At 47.8% G+C, this 19,635-nt stretch overlaps 1 protein-coding gene across 1 annotated transcript in view; it reads right to left on the bottom strand.

Annotated features, from left to right (window-relative positions):
* The window catches only part of LOC144683196 (sodium- and chloride-dependent neutral and basic amino acid transporter B(0+)-like), an 85,650-nt gene extending 79,966 nt beyond the window's left edge, over positions 1-5,684 (bottom strand). Inside the window, exons 1-3 of the mRNA XM_078546155.1 lie at positions 5,613-5,684; positions 5,215-5,368; positions 2,029-2,160 (exon numbers count right to left, since the gene is read on the bottom strand). Coding sequence (XP_078402281.1) covers positions 2,029-2,160; positions 5,215-5,368; positions 5,613-5,684 — 358 coding nt within the window. The remainder of the gene's footprint in view (positions 1-2,028; positions 2,161-5,214; positions 5,369-5,612) is intronic.
* Positions 5,685-19,635: the final 13,951 nt, after the last annotated feature.

Below are 19,635 nucleotides of genomic sequence, written 5' to 3'. Positions count from 1 at the left end.
ACAATAAAACCCCTTTCATTGTACCAATTTTATTAGTAATATAAACATATTGCTTGGTGTCTCCTAGCTAGGTGCAAAATTTCACCCTTAGTCTTTGAATGTTTATTCAACAAAATGCAAATGTACGCTCTACAGTTTACATCTCAAAACTACTATACGTAAAAGCACCTAGACTAGCTGGCTTTAATCCAATTAAGTCACTCTCTCACTCTCTTGCACAAGTCATCAGTACTATTGGAGGATATTGTCGGGGCCCATAGCCTTTGCAGTGCCCAGTACCTTCAGTGGTTTCTTGGTATCACGTGGATTGAATCAGACTGGCATCTGTCATGCTGGGGGACCTCTGGAGGAAGCCAAGATGGATCAGCACTTCTGGCTGAAGATTGTTGCAAAAGCTTCAGCCTCATCTTTTGCACTGATGTGCTGGGCTCCCCCATCATTCAGGATGGAGATATTTGTGGAGCATCCTCCTTCAGTGAGTTGTTTAATTGTCTAGCACCATCCACATCATGGATGTGGCAGGATTGCAGAGTTTAGACCTGATCCATTGGCTGTGGAATAGCTTAGCTCTGTCTATCATTTGCTGCTTATGCTGTTTGGCACTAAGGCAGCCTTGAGTTGTTGCTGCTCTTGGCATGCCCTCCTGCCCTCTTTTGAACCAGGGTTAATCCCCTGCCTTGGTGGTAATGGTAGAGCGGGGGATATGCCAGGCCATGAGGTTACAGGTTGTGGTTGAATACAGTTCTGCTGCTGATGGGCCACAGCACCTCATAGATGCCCATGTCTCGAATTGCTAGATCTGTTTGAAATCTATCCCATTTAGCACAGTGCTAGCGCCACACAACACGATGGAGGGTATCCTCAATGTGAAGAAGGGACTTCATCTCCACAAGGACTCTGCAGTGGTCACTCCTACCGATACGGTCATGGACAGATGCCCCTATGGCAGGCAGGTTGGTGAGGATGAGGTCAAGTGTATTTTTTCCCCCTCATTGGTTCCCTCACCACCTATCCCAGACCCAGCCTAGTAGCTGTGTCTTTTATGATTCAGCCAGCTTGGTCTGTGGTGGTGCTACTGAGCCACTCTTGGTGAAGGACATTGAAGCCCCCCACCCAGAGTACATTCTGCACCCTTGTCATCCTTAGTGTTTCATCCATGGAGTTCTGATTCATTAGCTGAGGGTGGTGATGGGGATGGTTGCAGTGTGTGGTAATCAGGACGTTTCCTTGCACAAGTGTCCTGAAGTTATGAGACTTCACACAGTCCGGTGTCCATGTTGAGGACTCCAGGGTAACTGCCTCCTGACTGTTGACCACTGTGCCAGCAGGACAGGACATACCCAGTGACAGTGGTGGTATCTGGGACATTATCTGTAAGGTATGATTCCATGAGTATGACTACTCAGGAGGAAAAAAAACAGTTCTTATTTCCTAGTTTTTACTGGTGTTCCATTTTAAGGTATGCAAGACCATTTTGGACCAGTATTCCTATTTACGAGTTGTTACTATTTTTTCCTTCTGGGTATGTCAGGATGTTGCTTGACTAGTCTGTGGGACAGCTCTCCCAATCTTAATTCCAAATTTTTATTGAGTGAATTCAAATTCCACAATCTGCCTTGGTGAGTTTCAAACCCAGGTCCACAAAGCATTACCCAGGGTTGGATTACTAGTTCAAAGACAATACCACTATGCCACCACTTCCCCTCTTTTATATCAATGCAAATTCAAATCCTTATTCTTTGCAATGATCTGAACAATAGTTGTTGTATCTAAAGTAAAAGAGTGAAACTAACACAATCTCACTCAACAACACCTTTAGTAAAATGAAGCATGAAACTAACATTGGTGTTAATTACTGAATCACAGGCTTGGTGAAATATACAACAGATCAGATTGCAAGAGCATTGCAGCAAGTTTGGCTTAAACCAGTACTCAATCAGGAAATTATGGCCTGTTTATTAAGATGAATTAAACATTTATTATTTGTTTAAATTGTTGCTGAGCTAGTCTTGTTCAATAAATATTCACCTTGGAACATTGGCACAGCTTTCCACACTGCAACAGGTCCGAGGCTGACAAACTGCCCGAAGGAAGATTCCAAGAAAAACATTGGTATCCCAACAAGTGCCAGCATGAGCGTGTAGGGAATAAGAAACGTACCTGGGAAAGTGGAATAGATTGTCTATTAGTGACCAGGATTATTCATGTAATTCTGGAGTGGATGTTAAACAACTAAACATTCATGTTAACACAGCAACTAAATGTCATTGACAGATGCGTGTGACTGCAGATTGTAAGTTTACTCTGTATCTGAATACAGAGCAAAACAGCCACATTCAGGCTCTTACCCATTTGCATCACTCCCAACAACCCAGTTCCTGGCACTTGGAGAGTTTCCAATGGCAGCTGACAGAGTAAATGCTCTACTTCAGCACAGTCAAGTAGTTTACAGGGAAATCATTATGGGGTCAGTGTTGGAGGTGAAAATATAACCTGTAATCCCAGTAAAAACAATTTACTTTGATGTTGCTTAGTGTGATGGTAGATCGATCGTTCATTCTGAAACTACAGAATATCAAAGCACATAAATAGATGATTATAGCATCCCAGTCTTCAGCTTCTTCACATTTCTAGATCAAACAATGTCCATGTTGGACTCTTCCATGGCCCCAATTCTACATGTCTGCCAAAGATCATTCATTTTGTCTTTAAATACCATATAATTGATGAATCTTACTCTTAAAATAGAGACATATTTAATCAAAAGGGGTTTGCAAATCAGTGTCTGTCTTTCTGGAAATATACAACTCCTACCCAGATATCCCCTGAGCTTGTCAGTTTTAGTTTGGAAGTAAATGGTGGAATAATCTCTTCTTTAATTCCTATTGTCCTGCTAATCATGGAGATGTTCTTTGAGTGTTGTGGTTCAATTTCTGGATTAGGAACCTACAGTTCACAAGTTCAAATTCAGTCAGGACAAACAATCTGGGGGACAGAGCTGGAACTAAAAATGACAAACGGAAATGGTATGTTTTTTTAAAAAAAAAACAAAAAACATTAATGTCCTCAACTGAAAAAAATACCATCCACCCTTACCTGGTCTGACCTACACATGTCCAGTCTCTCACCGTGTGATTATCTCTTGCTGCCTCCAGAGCAAATAGAGATGGGTAGTAAATACCACCTTGTCACAGCATTCACATTCCAAGAAAAGATTTTATAAATGACCAACAGATTAAACCTGAGATAAAAGCAAAAAACTGCAGATGCTGGAAGTCCAAAACAAAAACAGAAACAGAAGTAAAAATAGGAAAGGGGTGAAATATAAGCTGGTTTAAGGAGGGGGGAGTTGTTGGGACAAGCAGCCAGTAATAGGTGGAGATAACCAAAAGATGTCACAGACAAAAGGGCAAAGATGTGTTGAAGGTGGTGATATTATCTAAAGGAATGTGCTAATTAAGAGTAGAAAGCAGGACAGACAAGGTACAGATAGCTCTAGTGGGGGTGGGGTGAAGGAATACTATTTTTACTTAGTTCTGTTGAAGGGTCATGAGGACTCGAAACGTCAACTGTGCTCTTCTCCACTGATGATGCCAGACCTGCTGAGTTTTTCCAGGTGTTTCTGTTTTTGTTAACAGATTAAACCTGTAAGATTCTGTTAACCTTTCCTTACATCAGCTTTGTTGAAGCCTGTATCATTTCCCCAGTACAATAAAAGATTCTCCAGTTCATTGACCTTTATGATCTGGATTTTGCAATCAGTGGTGAAGTGACAGTATTTACCTCCTGACCTCAAAGAAAGCTGCCCACAATGATTTAGTAATCTCTGTGGAGTGGATTTCACCTTTCATGAGGTTAATATGAAGCTGGCGTCAAGTCAAAGGGATCTCCAGGGTTCCAGCAACAGTGATGTCATCGAGCAGGGTAAACAACCAATCACAATGAGTAACTTACAGCAAACCAGGAAGTAAAATGGCATTGATGATCCTTCAATTTTCATAAATTTTAGAGAAATAAAGATTGGGACAGAAATATTAGAAACGAACATAAACAAATTTTAAATGTTTATTATCGTTTTAAAAAAAAAACAATGGAACTTTTCTCATGATGGAATAAAATTCACATGTTAATATAAAATTAGTATTCAAGGGCCTGACAGGTGGTTTAGTAGTAGTTATGACTTCATACCCCACTGATAAAAACAGTTACATCTCATTGTTATGACCTAGCATTGGTAAAGCTGAGTTATTTAAAAATCCCAGATAGAAACTTTAAACAACTGTCATAACCTATATTTTTAACTGGTATGTTTGCGATGTAGCTCTAAATTCAGGAATCAGACTACCAGTTCTCAAGAGGTTTTATCAAAATGCATGAGGCATTTATTAATTTACACAAGCTAAATATACGCATGGCTACAAATTACTACTATCATAACTTTTAACAAATTCCCAAATTAATCTCCATTAAGGCAACAGCAACCCACAGACTTAACCAGATACCAGGCAAAGCATTTTTGCCTTAAAATTTCAAAATGAGGTTCCTTTCACTTTGCTTGCTTTGTAGACACAGTTGTAGGTTTACAGGCTTTGATCTTACATTGCCTCTGCCCTGCGCGCACATAACTGCTATCAGTTATACCCAGCACATCTCATTGAATGTAAATAATCATTGTTACACCAGCCCCTTTGAATTCTACCTCTTCTAACAATAAAACCCCTTTCATAGTACCAATTTTATTAGTAATATAAACATTGCTTGTCTCTGCTAACTAGGTGCCAAATTTTACTCCCCTTCTTGAATACTCTATTCAAAAAAATACATTCACTCTACCTTACTTACATCTCAACTTGTATGCATCAAAGCACCCAGACTAGCTGGCTTTAATCTAGTTAAGACACACCTAAAGACTAAATGTCTATTTTAAAATAAAAATAATATTATACATTAATAGCTTCATGACATTCATTAACACAACATAACTTATTTGGGGCTTCAGAACAATGATATTATAGCTTAAAACTGGAAGTTATCAATAGCTCAATTATTTTTAAAGATTGTCCTCTGCAGCAACATCAGCAGTGCAACATGTGGAGGTGCAAGGAATCATTGACAGCAACTTCTGGATTTCTGTATTTAACTGTGCTACACGCGGATGCCAAACGTTTCTCTCAGTTTCACAGTTATAATGAAGACACACACTGACAACTGTACCTCCTCCATTTCTGTAAGCCAGGTAAGGGAATCTCCAGACATTGCCCAAGCCCACAGCACAGCCGATCATTGAGAGCAAGTAGTCAGTCTTCGAGGACCAGCTACCTCGCTCCATATTCTTGTCAGTTTCACCCACATGTTCATCGGTGACAGCCTGGGGGAGAGAGAGGAAATGGCCAACTCAGAAATTAGACTTTCTCAGACTAGAACTCAAAGTTCAGTTTTCACCAACCACAGAAACGCTCTTGTTCTCCACTTAGAAGCAATCGGCTGGGAGTTTGGAAACACCCTGAACCCCAAAGAGAGACTCTGCAATTCACAACAACTAAAAATCCCTGAATCATCAGCACCCCTGAGATTGACATGAGTTTAGTGTCATGTTTTGATAAAATACTCACCATGTTCTCTGCAGGGTGTGTTTGATGGTTATTCTGTGAGAACCCAGATAAAGTCAATTCTCTTTGGTCCATTTCTGAGGTTGAGAACAATTTTTCCACTTGCTCAGTGGTTGGACATGAACCTTGAGGCGATGCTTCTGCTTCAAGTCTTTGAACTTCCTAATGCTCCATGTATCTGGTTAAGGATGATTCAACTTCTCATCAGGTAATGACCCTTCCACAACAAGAAGCCAATTCCTTCTGCTTTATAACCAAATTCCAGTCTAACTGTTCCTATTCCAGGTCATTAACATTAGTTTCAGAACATTCAGCATCAGTTTGAAGTTATTTTGCATATACAAGTGTGGCAGCAGCTGAATTGGCAGCATCAAGTTTACCTGCTCCAAAGGACATTTTAGGAGCTCAAAGAAATTCTGTACATTATTCTGTAGCTGATTGTTCAAATATTGGAAAGCCTGTTCAAATGCCAAAACCTACAGAAACCTCTGGCGCCAGAGTTCATTCTTTACTTGTAAATTATATTTTAATTATTTGGCGATGTTCCAGTTACGCTGGGACCGCCTTCTCCAGTTAAGCTGGGACCATCTGGGTGGAATTTTCTGCTCCAGAAACTAAGGGCTGAATTTTGCCCTTGATGGGCGGGTGGGCCCGACCGACTTGGTGGCGGGTGGGCAGCCGATCGCCGCCGCCAAAACAGGCCGTGCTGCCAATTTGCACGGGCGGGCCAATTAAGGTCCGCCCAGGGAGTTTGCGACTCCCGTGTACAACAGGAAAATCAAATCAGCAGCAGGTGTGTTTAGACCACCAGTTCCAATGGGGAACTGGCAGTCTGTATAAAGAGTGGCCAAGCAGCCTCCTTTAGGCTGTTCACCATGGCCACTCATAGGGAAGGACATAGTTTTAGGGCAGAGGAGGGGGGCAGGCTGCAGGATAAGCCAGCGGGGGGGCCACTGTGCCCCTCGGGTCTCAGATGCCTGCCTTGCTGTCCTCCTCCAAGAGGTGTCCAACCATCCAGATGTTTTGTTTCCAGAGGATGGGAGGAGAAGGGCCCCCCACGTCACCAGGCAGGTGTGGCAGGAGGTGGCAGAGGCTGTTAGCTCTCATGATGCTGTGCGGCGCACCGGAATGCAGTGCCGCAAGCGCTTCAATGATTTGCTGCGCTCTGGAAGGCTGAGTACCATGTCAGCCTTGGCCATTTGACCCAGCAGGTAGCCTTAGCCTTTGAGCTCCACCCCCCACCCCACGTCTTAGTGTCGTTACTGCATTGGGCATTTGGCGCACGCTGGGTGGGCAAACAGATAGTGATCATGCTTACATCAGCCTTTAGTGGTTGAGGAGAAGATGAGTTCTCCCTGCAGCATATGTTGGTGTTTGTCGCATTTGAGCAGTCTGGCAGCAACCTGCAGGGGAGGCAGCTAGACACATACTCGGAACTCCAACACATGTCTTATTGATGGTGATGAGATGGTGGAAGGGGAGCCTCAAGGTGTCATGGCCAAGAGCCATCTGCCGGCCTCGGCACCGCACCTAGTTGCGTCTCCTTGCCATGGGCGCTAAGACCCGTGTGTTATTCAAAGTGATGGACGCCGAATGTGTCCAAGGTCTCCATTGGGGGAGGGGGTTGGAACCAGCCTTACTATCTTCTGGGGACTGATCACCAGTAGTGTGGACAGGAGCCGGAGGCCTCAGATGGGCCACAGTGGTTGGGGTGCGGCATGCGCGTGCAGAGTACATGAGCGATCAGACCCAATAAACGCTCTTCTCTGTTCTGCAGGCAAAAACAGAGCACAATAGCCGGGAGTGCTTGTGGACTGGTGGTGGACACGCCGTGCTGCAGTACGTAACCACATATGAGGAGCAGGCCATGGAGCTGGGGAGGAGGCAGGCGGCCACGGCGGCAGGTGTCGGAGAGGCTAGGGTGCAGCGGCCAGGTATTTGAGGCCCACAGTCCCATCCACTCTGTTTCCCCACCATCCAAAGCACTGATGGTTGCTGCAATTGTAAATGCAGCAACACTGCTCATTCACAGACTGATACAGTCAGGTGTGTGGGTCATACACAAAGGTCCCTCGGCCCCTTGAGGATGCGCGTCTCTAGCACCTTCCAAAGTCGCCTTATCCCATTTGTGACCACTATCCCCATGGTCTAACATGCCATGGCATCGCTGCTGCACATCCAAACACTTATTGCATCTTAGGAGGGTTTGTACCTCCACCACCCTTTCAACCAGTGTGTGCCACATTACTCTGTCCAAAAGGTCCTCAGCACCTCACCTGTCAACCCCATGGCACTCAACTTAAATAAATACCACCGCGTTAGTCATCCCTGTGCCAAGGGGAGATGTTGCCTTGTGTGCACCAGTTCTATGCCTCTCATAACGGTATGAAGGTCAATAATGGGAGCTGCCAATCTCCTGTGCTCCATGGCAAATGTTGCAAGTGTTTGCAATATTTCCTCATCACTCCAACTCTCCAGGTCAGCATGCATCCAGGTCAGGAACCTCTGCACTTTCCCCACTCCAATGCCATCCCTCCCATGAATCGCAGGTCACAACTGGACGCAGAAGTGTAGATGTGGCCTCGACAGCGTTTTCTGCGCTTGCAACATGACCTCCCTTTTCCTACATTCTATTCCTCCGCTAATGAAGGCACGTCTGGCTTCGACCTTGTTAAACATCTTATGTTCCTGTTCTGCTCCCTTAATGGGTCTGCCCAGCAAGGCCCCTGTAATCGTAGTGACTTTCCACGGTCCTACCATTACTCATGTATTCCCATACCTTGCTTGTCTTGCCCAAGTGCTTAACCGAACACTTATCCCCATAACATTCCATGTGGCATTCCTTAGGCCATCTGACCAGCCTGTCTGTATGCGTGTGTAATGTTTGGGCATCCGCTTGACTATTTACCACCACACCAATGTTTGTCTCCTTGGGTTCTTGAAGGGTGAGGAACTTATGAGGCTGGAGGGGAAAGGGATGAAAGGTGTTACTGACTGAATGCTAACTGATGCACTGTCCTTGTTGTTAATTTCAGCATCACCACCGCATGGCCGCCCCCAACACGTCCGGAGCTCCCCCCCTACACCTGAGGGCCAAGACTTGCAACTTGCAGCACATCATTTCAGCCAGCCAGGCACCAGCACAGCGACAAACACCTCGGTGGGGAATGTAACGTCGGCTAGTGTCCCGGGGCACAGTGGAGAGGGCACTTCACAATTGCTGGAGGAGATGGCACGGACAGAGTGCCGATGGCACCAGCAGCTGAAGGGCTGCAGGGGACCAGGCACATGCTGAGTCCGGCAGTGATGATGTGCCTCTGGAGATGTCAGAGTGTAGCATGCTACCACTATCACAGAGATGCGATCTGGGGGGTACTGGAGTGCCTGAGCGGTCCAGGCAACAGAAACGCATCTTGAGAAGACTGATGGCTCTCTCCACCACAGCCCTTGTGGTGCCGTGGCTCCTATTGTAGTGCTCCTCAGCTTCTGTTCTTAGATGGCGGAGAGGCGTCATGAGCCACCTTCGCAGGGGATAGCCCTTGTCACCCAGCAGCCAACCATCCAGCCGAGCCGGAGCACTGAAGAGCGCCGGCACCTGGGAATGTCTGAGGATGTAGACGTCATGGGAGCTGCCTGGGTACCTGGCACAGACTTGCAGAATCAGCATCCTGTGATCACACACTCTCTGCACGTTCATGGAGTGGAAGCCCTTCCTGTTGATGAAGGCACCGGGCTCACCTGCTGGCGCTTTGATGGCCACATGTGTGCAGTCTATAGCACCCTGGACGTGGGGGAAGCCATCAATGGCCGTGAAGCCTCTGGCTCACTATGCCTGACTTGACTGGTCGCAGCAGAAGTGGATGAAGAGAGCATCTGTAACCTGCTTGACACAAGTGTTGGCAGCTGATTGGGAGACATCGCAAAGATCACCCACTGAGCCCTGGAAGGAGCCAGATGCATAGAAGTGGAGGGCAATGTGACCTTGAGAGCCACTGGCATGGGGTGTCCACCCACACATTTAAGGGATATCTCAGGGCCAATCATCTGACAGATATAGTTGACTGTTTCCCTTGACAGATGGAGCCTCCTTCGGCACTGCACCTCAGTCATATTGAGGTAGCTGCTTCACCGCCTGTATACCCTGGCAGCAGGATAGTGGCGTCTTCTGTGGCCCCTTCCACCTTGGACAACCTCTTGGCCCTGCGCCCCTTGTGCCTGCATCTGGCCTCCCAAAGGTGGCTTTCATGGAGGCTGACGGTCTACTCCTGGCCTCTTCCTTATTCTATCCCTCCCTCCCTCCTCAGAGGAGCTGCCTCCAATGGAAATGTCAGAACCCATACCCAGGCTAAATGGAGGCCTCCGGAAAGCTGCAGGACTGATAAAGATTACTGTCTGCAGACTGCTGATCTGAAGCTTCAAAGTACAGAGAAAGCTATTGGAAATCAATCTGAACTGGTAACAATCACATAGGCAAGTTTAAAACACTTTCTGCATTAAATACTTCAGAAAAAAACATGAACAACCTCCCTGAGCCCACATATCCCGCCCGTGCATGAGGTTTGTTAAAAAATCAGTTACCCGCCTGCCCGTTGGGCCCGTGCGCCGAGCTGAAGTTCGCACGGGCTTCTCAAAATCGGCTTCAATTGCCAACTTAAGGGCCTTAACAAGGCCTTTAATTAATGGCGGGCGAGTGTCGGGCTGCATAGCGTGCCCGCTGACCTAAATATCGCGATGCAACGTGCTGACAATGGGACGCTCGCACGAGTCAGCCAGAAAATTCAGCCCTAAGAGTGGTGGCGAGCATAAGCGGTGGGTTTCCTGCTGTGCTATGAGGCGGGATATTTGGCCCAATTTTACGCTTGGGAACTCATTAATTATGCATTAGCGAGGATTTCTGCCAATCACATGGCAGGGCAGACAATGATTCGTCCACCTTGGCGTCACCTAATGGAGGTCAAAGGCCCTGGCACCATATTTAAACATCACCCAAATACATCTGTTTTCTCCAACAACACTGAGATGGCCTCAAGACCAAAAAGACTGTAACCCCAAGGTACAGCCACAACTCCTGACATGCTTTAGCAAGAGGTGTCCGCCAAAATCGGCATGTCCTTTATCCAAGGGATTGTTCCAGGATGGCCACTGACCTCACCTCGCTAGCATGAGAGGTGGTCACAGAGGAGGTCTGTCCATCGGGCTCTAGTTAGTTAAATGCCCTGCAGTGCAGGAAGTGGAGGAATGATCTCATCCTCTGCACCAGGGTGAGTCAACCTTCAGCTCACTCCAAACTCTCACTCAAAATGGCATCATGCACTCAAAGGGTTACACTCCTCAGGGATCTCGTACAATATTCACTGGGGATATATCAGCATTGAATGTTTCATGGACACTTTAGCATCACCAGCATCTCACCTATCATGTTGCACAAACAGTACCTACAGCCATTACTGAGGGCTCGGCACACACATTATGCATGCATGCTCCCCAACCCCTTCTCCAACTCTTTTCACCCCATTCCACCCCATTTGTCATCTTGCAGACCCAGCTTGCCCACAACAGGAGGGAGAGATCCTAGACTGGAGGAGGGATGGCGGACATCCTGGGAGTGTTGAAATTTGAGGAGGATGACGGCAAGTTGGCGGAGTGGGCAGGCTGCGCTCCTGTGGGGAAGGTGAGATTGGCCTCTCCAAGCAAGCCCGTACGGGTGAGCCCTTCATGAGTTGATCACATCCTGACATTCACAGTGAGTTGACATGCAGTATTGCATCTTGCAGATGGTACACACTGCTGCTACTGTACATTGGTGGTGGAGGGAGCGAATGTTTGTGGATGTGGTACCAATCAAGTGGCTGCTTTGTCCTGGACGGTGTCAAGCTTCTTGAGTGTTATGGTTCAGTGTGCCCAAGATTATGAACAGCACCGTTGAGGACAGCAGCAGTGGTGATGATACTCTCGCACTAGATGAAGAGAGCACTCGACGATACAGCCAGGGTAAATACCTTCTCATTCATTTATATTGTGAATGGTTTATTAGATCTCAAATCAATGCTAAATGACTTGATTTAAAATATCTTCTCTCTTGCAGAATTAAGGAGAAGTCTGCCTGCACCAAAGGCATGAGAGCAACAATGGAAGACAGAATGGCTGCAAGAAAGATTCGATAGCCTCCCAGTCCTATAAAAAGAAGCTGAGAGCTATGAATCACCAGCTTGAGGAGGAAATAGTGGAACTGTCAAAAATAGGTGAGATACAGTTGTTATTTTAATGTTACATCAGATACCTCTTTCTGTGACTAATGCAGCTCTGTTTAATCAAAAACATGATAGAGTTAATTGGATTTGTGTAATGACCTCCCAGCTCTGAGCTATGGATGATGCAAATTATTTTTCATCATGTTGCTAGGTGAGGTGATGCACCAGCACCACACAAGGAAAGAGTGTTGGAGATGCCTGCAGCCCCAACACCACCCAGGCAGAGTCAGCAAGCCTCCTATATAGAGCACAAAGAAGTCAATGAGAATAGCAATTGATGAAAAGGTAATGATTCTTAGAATTAATTTTCAAAACATTTGAAAATTGTTATGACCAAGCAGTTAGTAAAGCTGAATTATTTTTTAAAATCCCAGAGGGAAACTTTAAACAACTGTCATAACCTATAATTTTAAGTGTTAAGTTTGAGATGCAACTCTAAATTCAGGAATCAGACCACCAGTTCTCGAGAGGTTTTATATTAAGCTAAATTAAATATTTTATTACTTTACACAGGTTAACTATATACACATGGCTAAAAATTACTATGCTCATAACTTATAACAAATCCCCAAACTAATCTCCTTTAAGGCAACAGCCACCCATAGACTTAACCAGATGCCAAGCGAGGCATTTTCACCTTACGAGTTCAAAATGAGGTTCTTTTCACTTTGGTTCCTGTGGAGACAGTTGGAGACTTACAGCTGCTTTTGATCTCACATTGCCTCTGCTCTACACACACAAAACAGTTGTCTTGTTGTACCTAGCGACTCTAGTTGCATTTAACTGTGAACAAAACGAAGGCTCCATCCACACCTGCTGATTGTAGTCCCCTGAAATGTAAGCGAGTGCTACTTTTGAAGTCTATAGCGGGGGGAAAAAAACATTCAGGTTGCTATTCTGAGAGGCTGATTTTGCGCAAGAATTTAATCATGTTTGAGTTTGCTTACATTAGTTTCCTGATGGATAATGTATGGAAAATTGTCTATGTCCTGTAGGACATTAAAAAGCTTTGATTTACAACCCCATAATGAGAGGGACGTTGTGCCGTAGTGTTATTGTCACTGAACTAGTAATCCAGAGACCCAGGGTAATGCGCTGGGGCTCTAGGTTCAAATCCCACCATGGCAGATGGTGGAATTTGAATCCAATAGAAGTCTGGAATTAAAATTCCAATGTCGATTGGGCTCTGAATTTGCTTCACTAATGTCCTTTAGGGGTCATCAATCAGCTTTGTGGAGCATTTATTGGAGATAATATTTTAAACTTGACTGTGTGATCTGCAGTAGTTCAGAATGTATTCCAGCAGCATTTTGTGTACTTTTAACCTTCAGGCCAGCACTCTGCAGTCAGGAATCTTTTGCGGGCCTGTAGCTTTCAGGAAGCCTCCCCTTAGCCTGGGTATGGGATCTGATCTGTCCACTGGAGGCAGCTCCTCTGAGGAGGAAGGGAGGGCTAGAAGGGTGATGAGGCCAGGAGTGCACATTCAGCCTCCAGGGAAGCCATCTTTGGGAGGCCAGGTGCAGGCGCAAGGGGCACAGGGCCAAGAGGTAGTCCAAAGTGGAAGGGGCTGCAGAAGACGCCACTATCCTGCTGCCAGGGTATACAGGCAACGAAGCAATTACCTCAATATGACTGAGGTGCAGTGCTGAAGGAGGCTCCGACTGTCAAGGGAGACAGTCAACTACATCTGTCAGATGATTGGCCTTGAGATCTCTGCTAACTGTGTGGATGGACACCCCCATGCCAGTGGCTCCGAAGGTCACAGCTGCCCTCCACTTCTATTCATCTGGCTCCTTCTAGGGCTCGGTGGGTGATCTTTGCGGTGTCTCCCAATCAGCTGTACACACTTGTGTCAAGCAGGTTACAGACGCTCTGTTCAGACGTGCATTGACCTTCATCCATTCCGCTGGGGCCAGGCAAGTCAGGCATAGCGAGCCAGAGGATTCGCGGCCATTGCTGGCTTCCCCCGCGTCCAGGGTGCAATAGACTGCGCACATGTGGCCATCAAGGCGCCAGTGGGTGAGCCCTGTGCCTTCGTCAACAGGAAGGGCTTCCACTCCATGAACGTGCAGATAGTGTGTGACCACAGGATGCAGATTCTACAAGTCTGTGCAAGGTACCCAGGCAGCTCCCAGGTGCCGGGGCTCTTGGATGGATGCTGGGTGAGAAGGGCTATCCCCTCAGAAGGTAACTCATGACGCCTCTCCGCCATCCAATATCAGAAGCTGAGGAGCGCTACAATAGGAGCCACGGCACCATATGGGCTGTGGTGGAGAGAACCAGCGGTCTCAAGATGCACTTCCGATGCCTGGACCGCTCAGGGGGTGCACTCTAGAACCCCCAGATCGTGTGTCGGTGATAGTGGTTGCATGCTGTGCTCTCCGCAATCTTGTGCTGGAAAGGGGGGACACAGTGGACGATGAAGATGTCGACGCAGTGGCTGCGGCTGCACACGATGAGTCCAGCAGTGAGTCTGAGGATGAGCATGCACAGGGAAATGCTGAGGGGGTAGACGCTGACCCGGGCATACTCCAGGGAGGCAGGGACACCCGGAAGGCTTTAATCCAATGAAGCTTCATCTAGCACAACACAAGTGGATCAGCAGGATCAGCCTTGCCTAGCACTTCCATACTCGACACCTGCAAAATCTGCCAGGTCATCAGCAGGGACTAAGGGCCTTGTACATAAATTTAAATGTCCAAACAAACACTCAGGACAGTTTTCTTAAACATACACGTGCAGAACAAATGAGAAACCCTCAGCCATGGTCACACATCTGAATTTTAATTTTCAAATCCAAAGTTCTCCCAACTATTAATACTGTAAGCAAGCAAAAAGAAATTCTAAGGACCTAATCCTGGGCCAACACAAAATCACCAGTGAGAAACCTGTGGCGTGCCTAATGTGCCTTGATGTTTCCGATTCCGGGTGCTACATCTTGGTGCTGCCCCATCGCTGGGAGTGGTATCTGAGACAGCCTGCTGACTCTGCTGTCCTGTTGGCCTCAATAACCTCAGGCCCATGGAGCCTGTGCTGGCCCTGCCTGCGAGGGAGCTTCCGGTTCCACTGCTGGCATCTCCCCAGTCGTTGCACCCATACCGGATGCTACGGTCACTGGGAGAGGGGCGGAGGAGCTGCCGGCCTCATCCGGAGTGCCCTGAGAGGAGCCCACAGAGACGACAGGCAGCTGCTGCACTGACATGAGGTTGCCTTGGACCTCCCTGCTCACCGTGGATGGATGGGCAACGAGCTAGGAAGCTTGATGCCCACACCATCTCCCACACTGGCAGTGAGCAGCTGAGGTCAATGCTGATGTGAGGGCTTGCTGGTCAGACCGCGTCCCCAGGAAGCCCTGATGGGTCTCCTGGAGGAGCCTCTCCACGAGAGTCACCACTCTCTCCATGGTGGACACATGGTGCTCGGCCATGAGGCTCATTGCTTCGGCGAGCGTCCGTGTAGACTCTTCCACCACGGACACTAAGCGAAGCATATCCTCATGCATCACTCCCAGATGTTCCCGCACACCCGGCCGTATTTCCTGCAGCTGCTGCATCGCGGACGACTCCAGAGGCACATCATTAGGCAGCGACTGAGCATATGCCTAGTTCCCTGCAATCTTCCGACTGCTGGCGCCATCGGCACACTCTGTCTCTGCCAGCTCCTCCAGCGAATGTGAAGTGCCCTCACCACTGTGCCCCGGGACACTAGCTGATGTTTGAATTCCCACTGAGGTGCTAGTATCTGCACTGGTGCCTGCCTCATAGAAATGGTGTGATGCTGGTGAGACTTGAATGCCCTCAGGTGTGAGAGGGGGCCTCTGCAGCTCCTCCTGCTGGCCACGCTCTGATGATGCTGAAAGGAACAACAAGGACAGTGGATCAGTTAGCATGTAAAGTGACAAACTTCACCCCTTTCCCCCGGCTCAACCTTCCAGAACCAATTGACACGAACGTTGGTGGGGTGGTAAATAGTGAGGAGGATAGCCTTACATTACAGGAGGATATGGACAGGCTGGTCAGATGGGCTGATGAGTACCAAATGGAATTTAATATGGATAAGTGTGAGGTGATGCGCTTGGGCAGGACAAACAAGGCACGGGAATACATGATGAATGGTGGAACTGTGGGAAGTAACGAGGATCAGAGGGACCTTGGTGTGCATGTCGACTGGTCCCTTAAGGTAGCGGGACAGGTACATAAGGTGTTTAAGAAGGCATATGGCATACTTGCCTTTATTAGCTGAGGCATAGAATATAGGAGCAGGGAGGTAATGTTCGAGCTGTAGAAAACGCTGCTTAGGCCACAGCTACAGTACTGTGCAGTTCTGAAATGCGCTTTATGGGAGGGATGTGATTGCAGCGGAAAGAGTGCAGAGGACATTTACCAGGATGTTGCCTGGGCTGGAGAGTTTCAGTTATGAGGAGAGATTGCATAGACTGGGGTTATTTCCCCTAGAGCAGAGGAGATTGAGGTGTATAAACTTATGAGGGGCATAGATTGGGTAGACAGAAATGAACTTTTCCCCTTGGCGGAGGGATCAGTAACTAGGGGTCATAGATTTAAGGTAAGGGCCAGGAGGTTTACAGGGGATGTGATGAGCAACTTTTGCACCCAGAGGGTGGTGGGAATCTGCAACTCACTTCCTGAAAGGGTGGTAGATGCAGAAACCCTCATAACACGTAATAAGTATTTGGATGTGCACTTGCGATGCCATGGCATGCAAGGCTATGGGGCCTAGTGCTGGAAAATGGGATTAGAAAAGCTAGGTACGTGTTTGACCCACATAGACTCGATGGGCTGAAGGGCCTTTTTCTGTGCTGCACACCTCTATCAGACTCTATCAGTCTGTGAATGAGCAATGTTGCAACAATAACAAATTTAACAACTATTGGTGCTATGGATGTTGGGAAGACAGAGCCGATGTCGCTGTTGGCCTCAAATACCTGGCTGTTCCACCCCAGCCTCACCAACATCACTTGACCTGGGTGCATGGCGCCTCTCCAGCTCAAGGGCCTCCTACTTGAATCGGCTTAAGATGAGCAGGTGAGCCTGGCTGTCTCCAGTCCTCGCAAGCTCCAAGGCATTATGATCGTTCTTCTCCTGAGAAAGTGAGAATACCATTCATTACGGCAAATTGCACATGGACTCTGCATGCACACGCCGCACCCTGACCACAGTGGTCCATATCAGGCCCCCAGTGCCTCCTATCCACACTACTGCTGATCAGTCACCTAAAAAGATAGTACGCCTGCTCCCAACCCCCCCATGCTGCATACATCACTTTAGGAACCACATGGTATTTGCTCCCATAGCAAGGATGCGCAACTACGTGCAGCGTCGAGGGCAGCAGGTGGTTCTTTGCCATGACACCTTGAGGCTCCCCTTCCACCATCTCATCACCGTGAATAGGACATGTGTTGGAATTCTGAGTATGTGCCTAGCTGCATCTCCTGCAGGTTGCCCCCAGACTAGTCATGTGCGACTAAGAGCAACACATAGTGCGGGGGAGAACTCATCTCCTTATGGCCCACCCAGCGAAGGAAAAATCCTCTCCATGATTCAATGCAGCCACGACAGTAAGACTTGGGTGGGGTTTCAGAGGCTAAGGCCACCTGCTGGGTTAAATGACCAACGCCAACATGGTACTTACCTTGCCAATGCGCAACAGATCATTGAAGCACTAATGGCACTGGATCCAGAGGCACTGCACCATGTCGCGGGAGCTCACCACCTCCGCCACCTCCCCCCAGGCACGTTTGACGATGTGGGGAGGCCTCCTCCTCCCATCCTGGGGGACCAACACCTCCTGCCATGCTGCCACCTCCTCGAGGAGGGCAGCAAGGCAGTCATCTGAAAAGCGAGGGGCACACTGGATTTATTTCTTGAGCAGGCTGAATACCCTGCAGCCTAGCCTGCTCCTCTGCCCTTCCCTCCAGCCTGCCCTGCTCATCTGACTCCCTGTGGTGTGCCCTCGAACTGGCCATTGTCATCAGCCTACAAAAGGCTGCCGGGCCTTCTTTTAAACAGGCTGCCGGGTCGCTATTAGACCCAGTGGTCTGTGCATGCCCGCCGCCGCCCATACACTTCCGCTATCCACGGGAGTCAGGAAATATGCTGGACGGGCCTTAATTGGCCTGCCCATGAAATATGGCAGCGCGGACCCAGTCACAGGTGGCGATCGGGTCCGCACCTGCTCCTCCCACCCCCCCCCCCACCCCTCCACAACGGAAAATGTTGCCCCTGGGCTGTCACTGCATAGACGTGTCTATGAAGTGTTCCACAGAATGTGGCCCAGAGCCAACGCAAGACCTATGACTCACTGGGCTGTGTATCTCTGCGCTGTTGGAGGGTCCATTTGAACACAGTAATGGGTCTTCACCTGAAGCATCTTCAATGAGGTGGCCTGGGGGCTCGGTTTTCTTGTAGCTCTGGTGGTCTGTTTGGGCCTTCTGGTGCATGTAAAAGGGAGGAGATAGATTTATTTCTTGAGCAGGATGAATATAACATTGCATGGCACTCCCGGTGAATGTCAGGATGTGTTTGACTCATGGAGGGTTCATCTGTACTGGCTTGCTGGGAAAGGCCAATCTCGCCTTCCCACAGCAGCGATCCCTGTCCTCCCCTGCCAACTTGGTGGCAGCCTCCTCAAATTTACTCAGCTCCAGAATATCAGCCATCCTTCCTCTGGTCTGGGATCTCTCCTTCCTGTTGTGGGCAAGCTGGGCATGCATGAAGACAACTGGATGATGAGAAGGGGTGGAGCAGAAGTTGGGATGTTTTCATGCCTGCCCTGTAGAGCCCTCCATAGCAAGGGCTGAAGATGCTGTTTGTGCAACCATCAAACACACCCTCCAGAGGACACAATGAGTAATTTACCAAAACCTGACAGTAAACTCATGTAAAACTCTGAGAGGTGCTGATGATTTGGGGATTTTGGTTGTTGGGATTTGTAGAGTCTCTCTGTGGGGTTCAGGGTGTTTCCAAACTATCAACCGATTGCTGCTAAATGGAGAACAACACAGTGGCTGGAATTTCCTGGCCCCACCCGCCACTGGGATTGTCCAGTCCCACGAAAAGTTAACGGACATTTGGCTGGGCCGCTGAAGCCCCTGTGCCGAGTCCTGCCATGATGGGGCCAGAAAATCCCAGCCAGCATTTCTGTCGTGGGTGAAAACTACTTTTTGCTTGAGTTCCAGCCTGAGAAAGTCTAATTCTGGAGTTGGCCATTTCCTCTCTCTCCCCCAGGCTGTCACCAATGAACATGTGGGTAAGAGTGTCGAGAATGTGGAGCGAGGCAACTGGTCCTCGAAGACTGACTACTTGCTCTCAGTGATCGGCTGTGCTGTGGGTCTGGGCAATGTCTGGAGATTCCCTTACCTGGCTTACAGAAATGGAGGAGGTACTGTAGTAAAATCAGGACAAGGAGAGAGAGAGAGGACAGAAATAAAGGGAACAATTCCTTCATTTTTAAAGAATGGTGGTCTGGATTTTACAGTATTTTGTCTTCATGACAACTGTCAAACTGAGGGATGCACTTGGCGCAGTTAAATACAGAAATCCAGAAGTTACTGTCAGTGATTCCCCGCACCTCCACAGGTTGAAATGTTGAAGTTGCTGCAGAGAAAAATCTTAAACTCAGAGATATTGGTAACTTCTACTTTATAAGCTGTAATATCACTGTTCTGCAGCCCCAAGAAACTTACGTTGTATTAATGAGATTTAACTTTTTTTTCAGTGGGGCATAAAATTACTACTGCTAAACAACTTCTCAAGCCC

The sequence above is a fragment of the Cetorhinus maximus genome, chromosome 8 (genome assembly GCF_964194155.1).
Source record: "Cetorhinus maximus chromosome 8, sCetMax3.hap1.1, whole genome shotgun sequence".
Taxonomy (NCBI): domain Eukaryota; kingdom Metazoa; phylum Chordata; class Chondrichthyes; order Lamniformes; family Cetorhinidae; genus Cetorhinus; species Cetorhinus maximus.
Note: the sequence above shows the minus strand (reverse complement) of the source record. Positions and strands in the feature narration are given on the sequence as shown.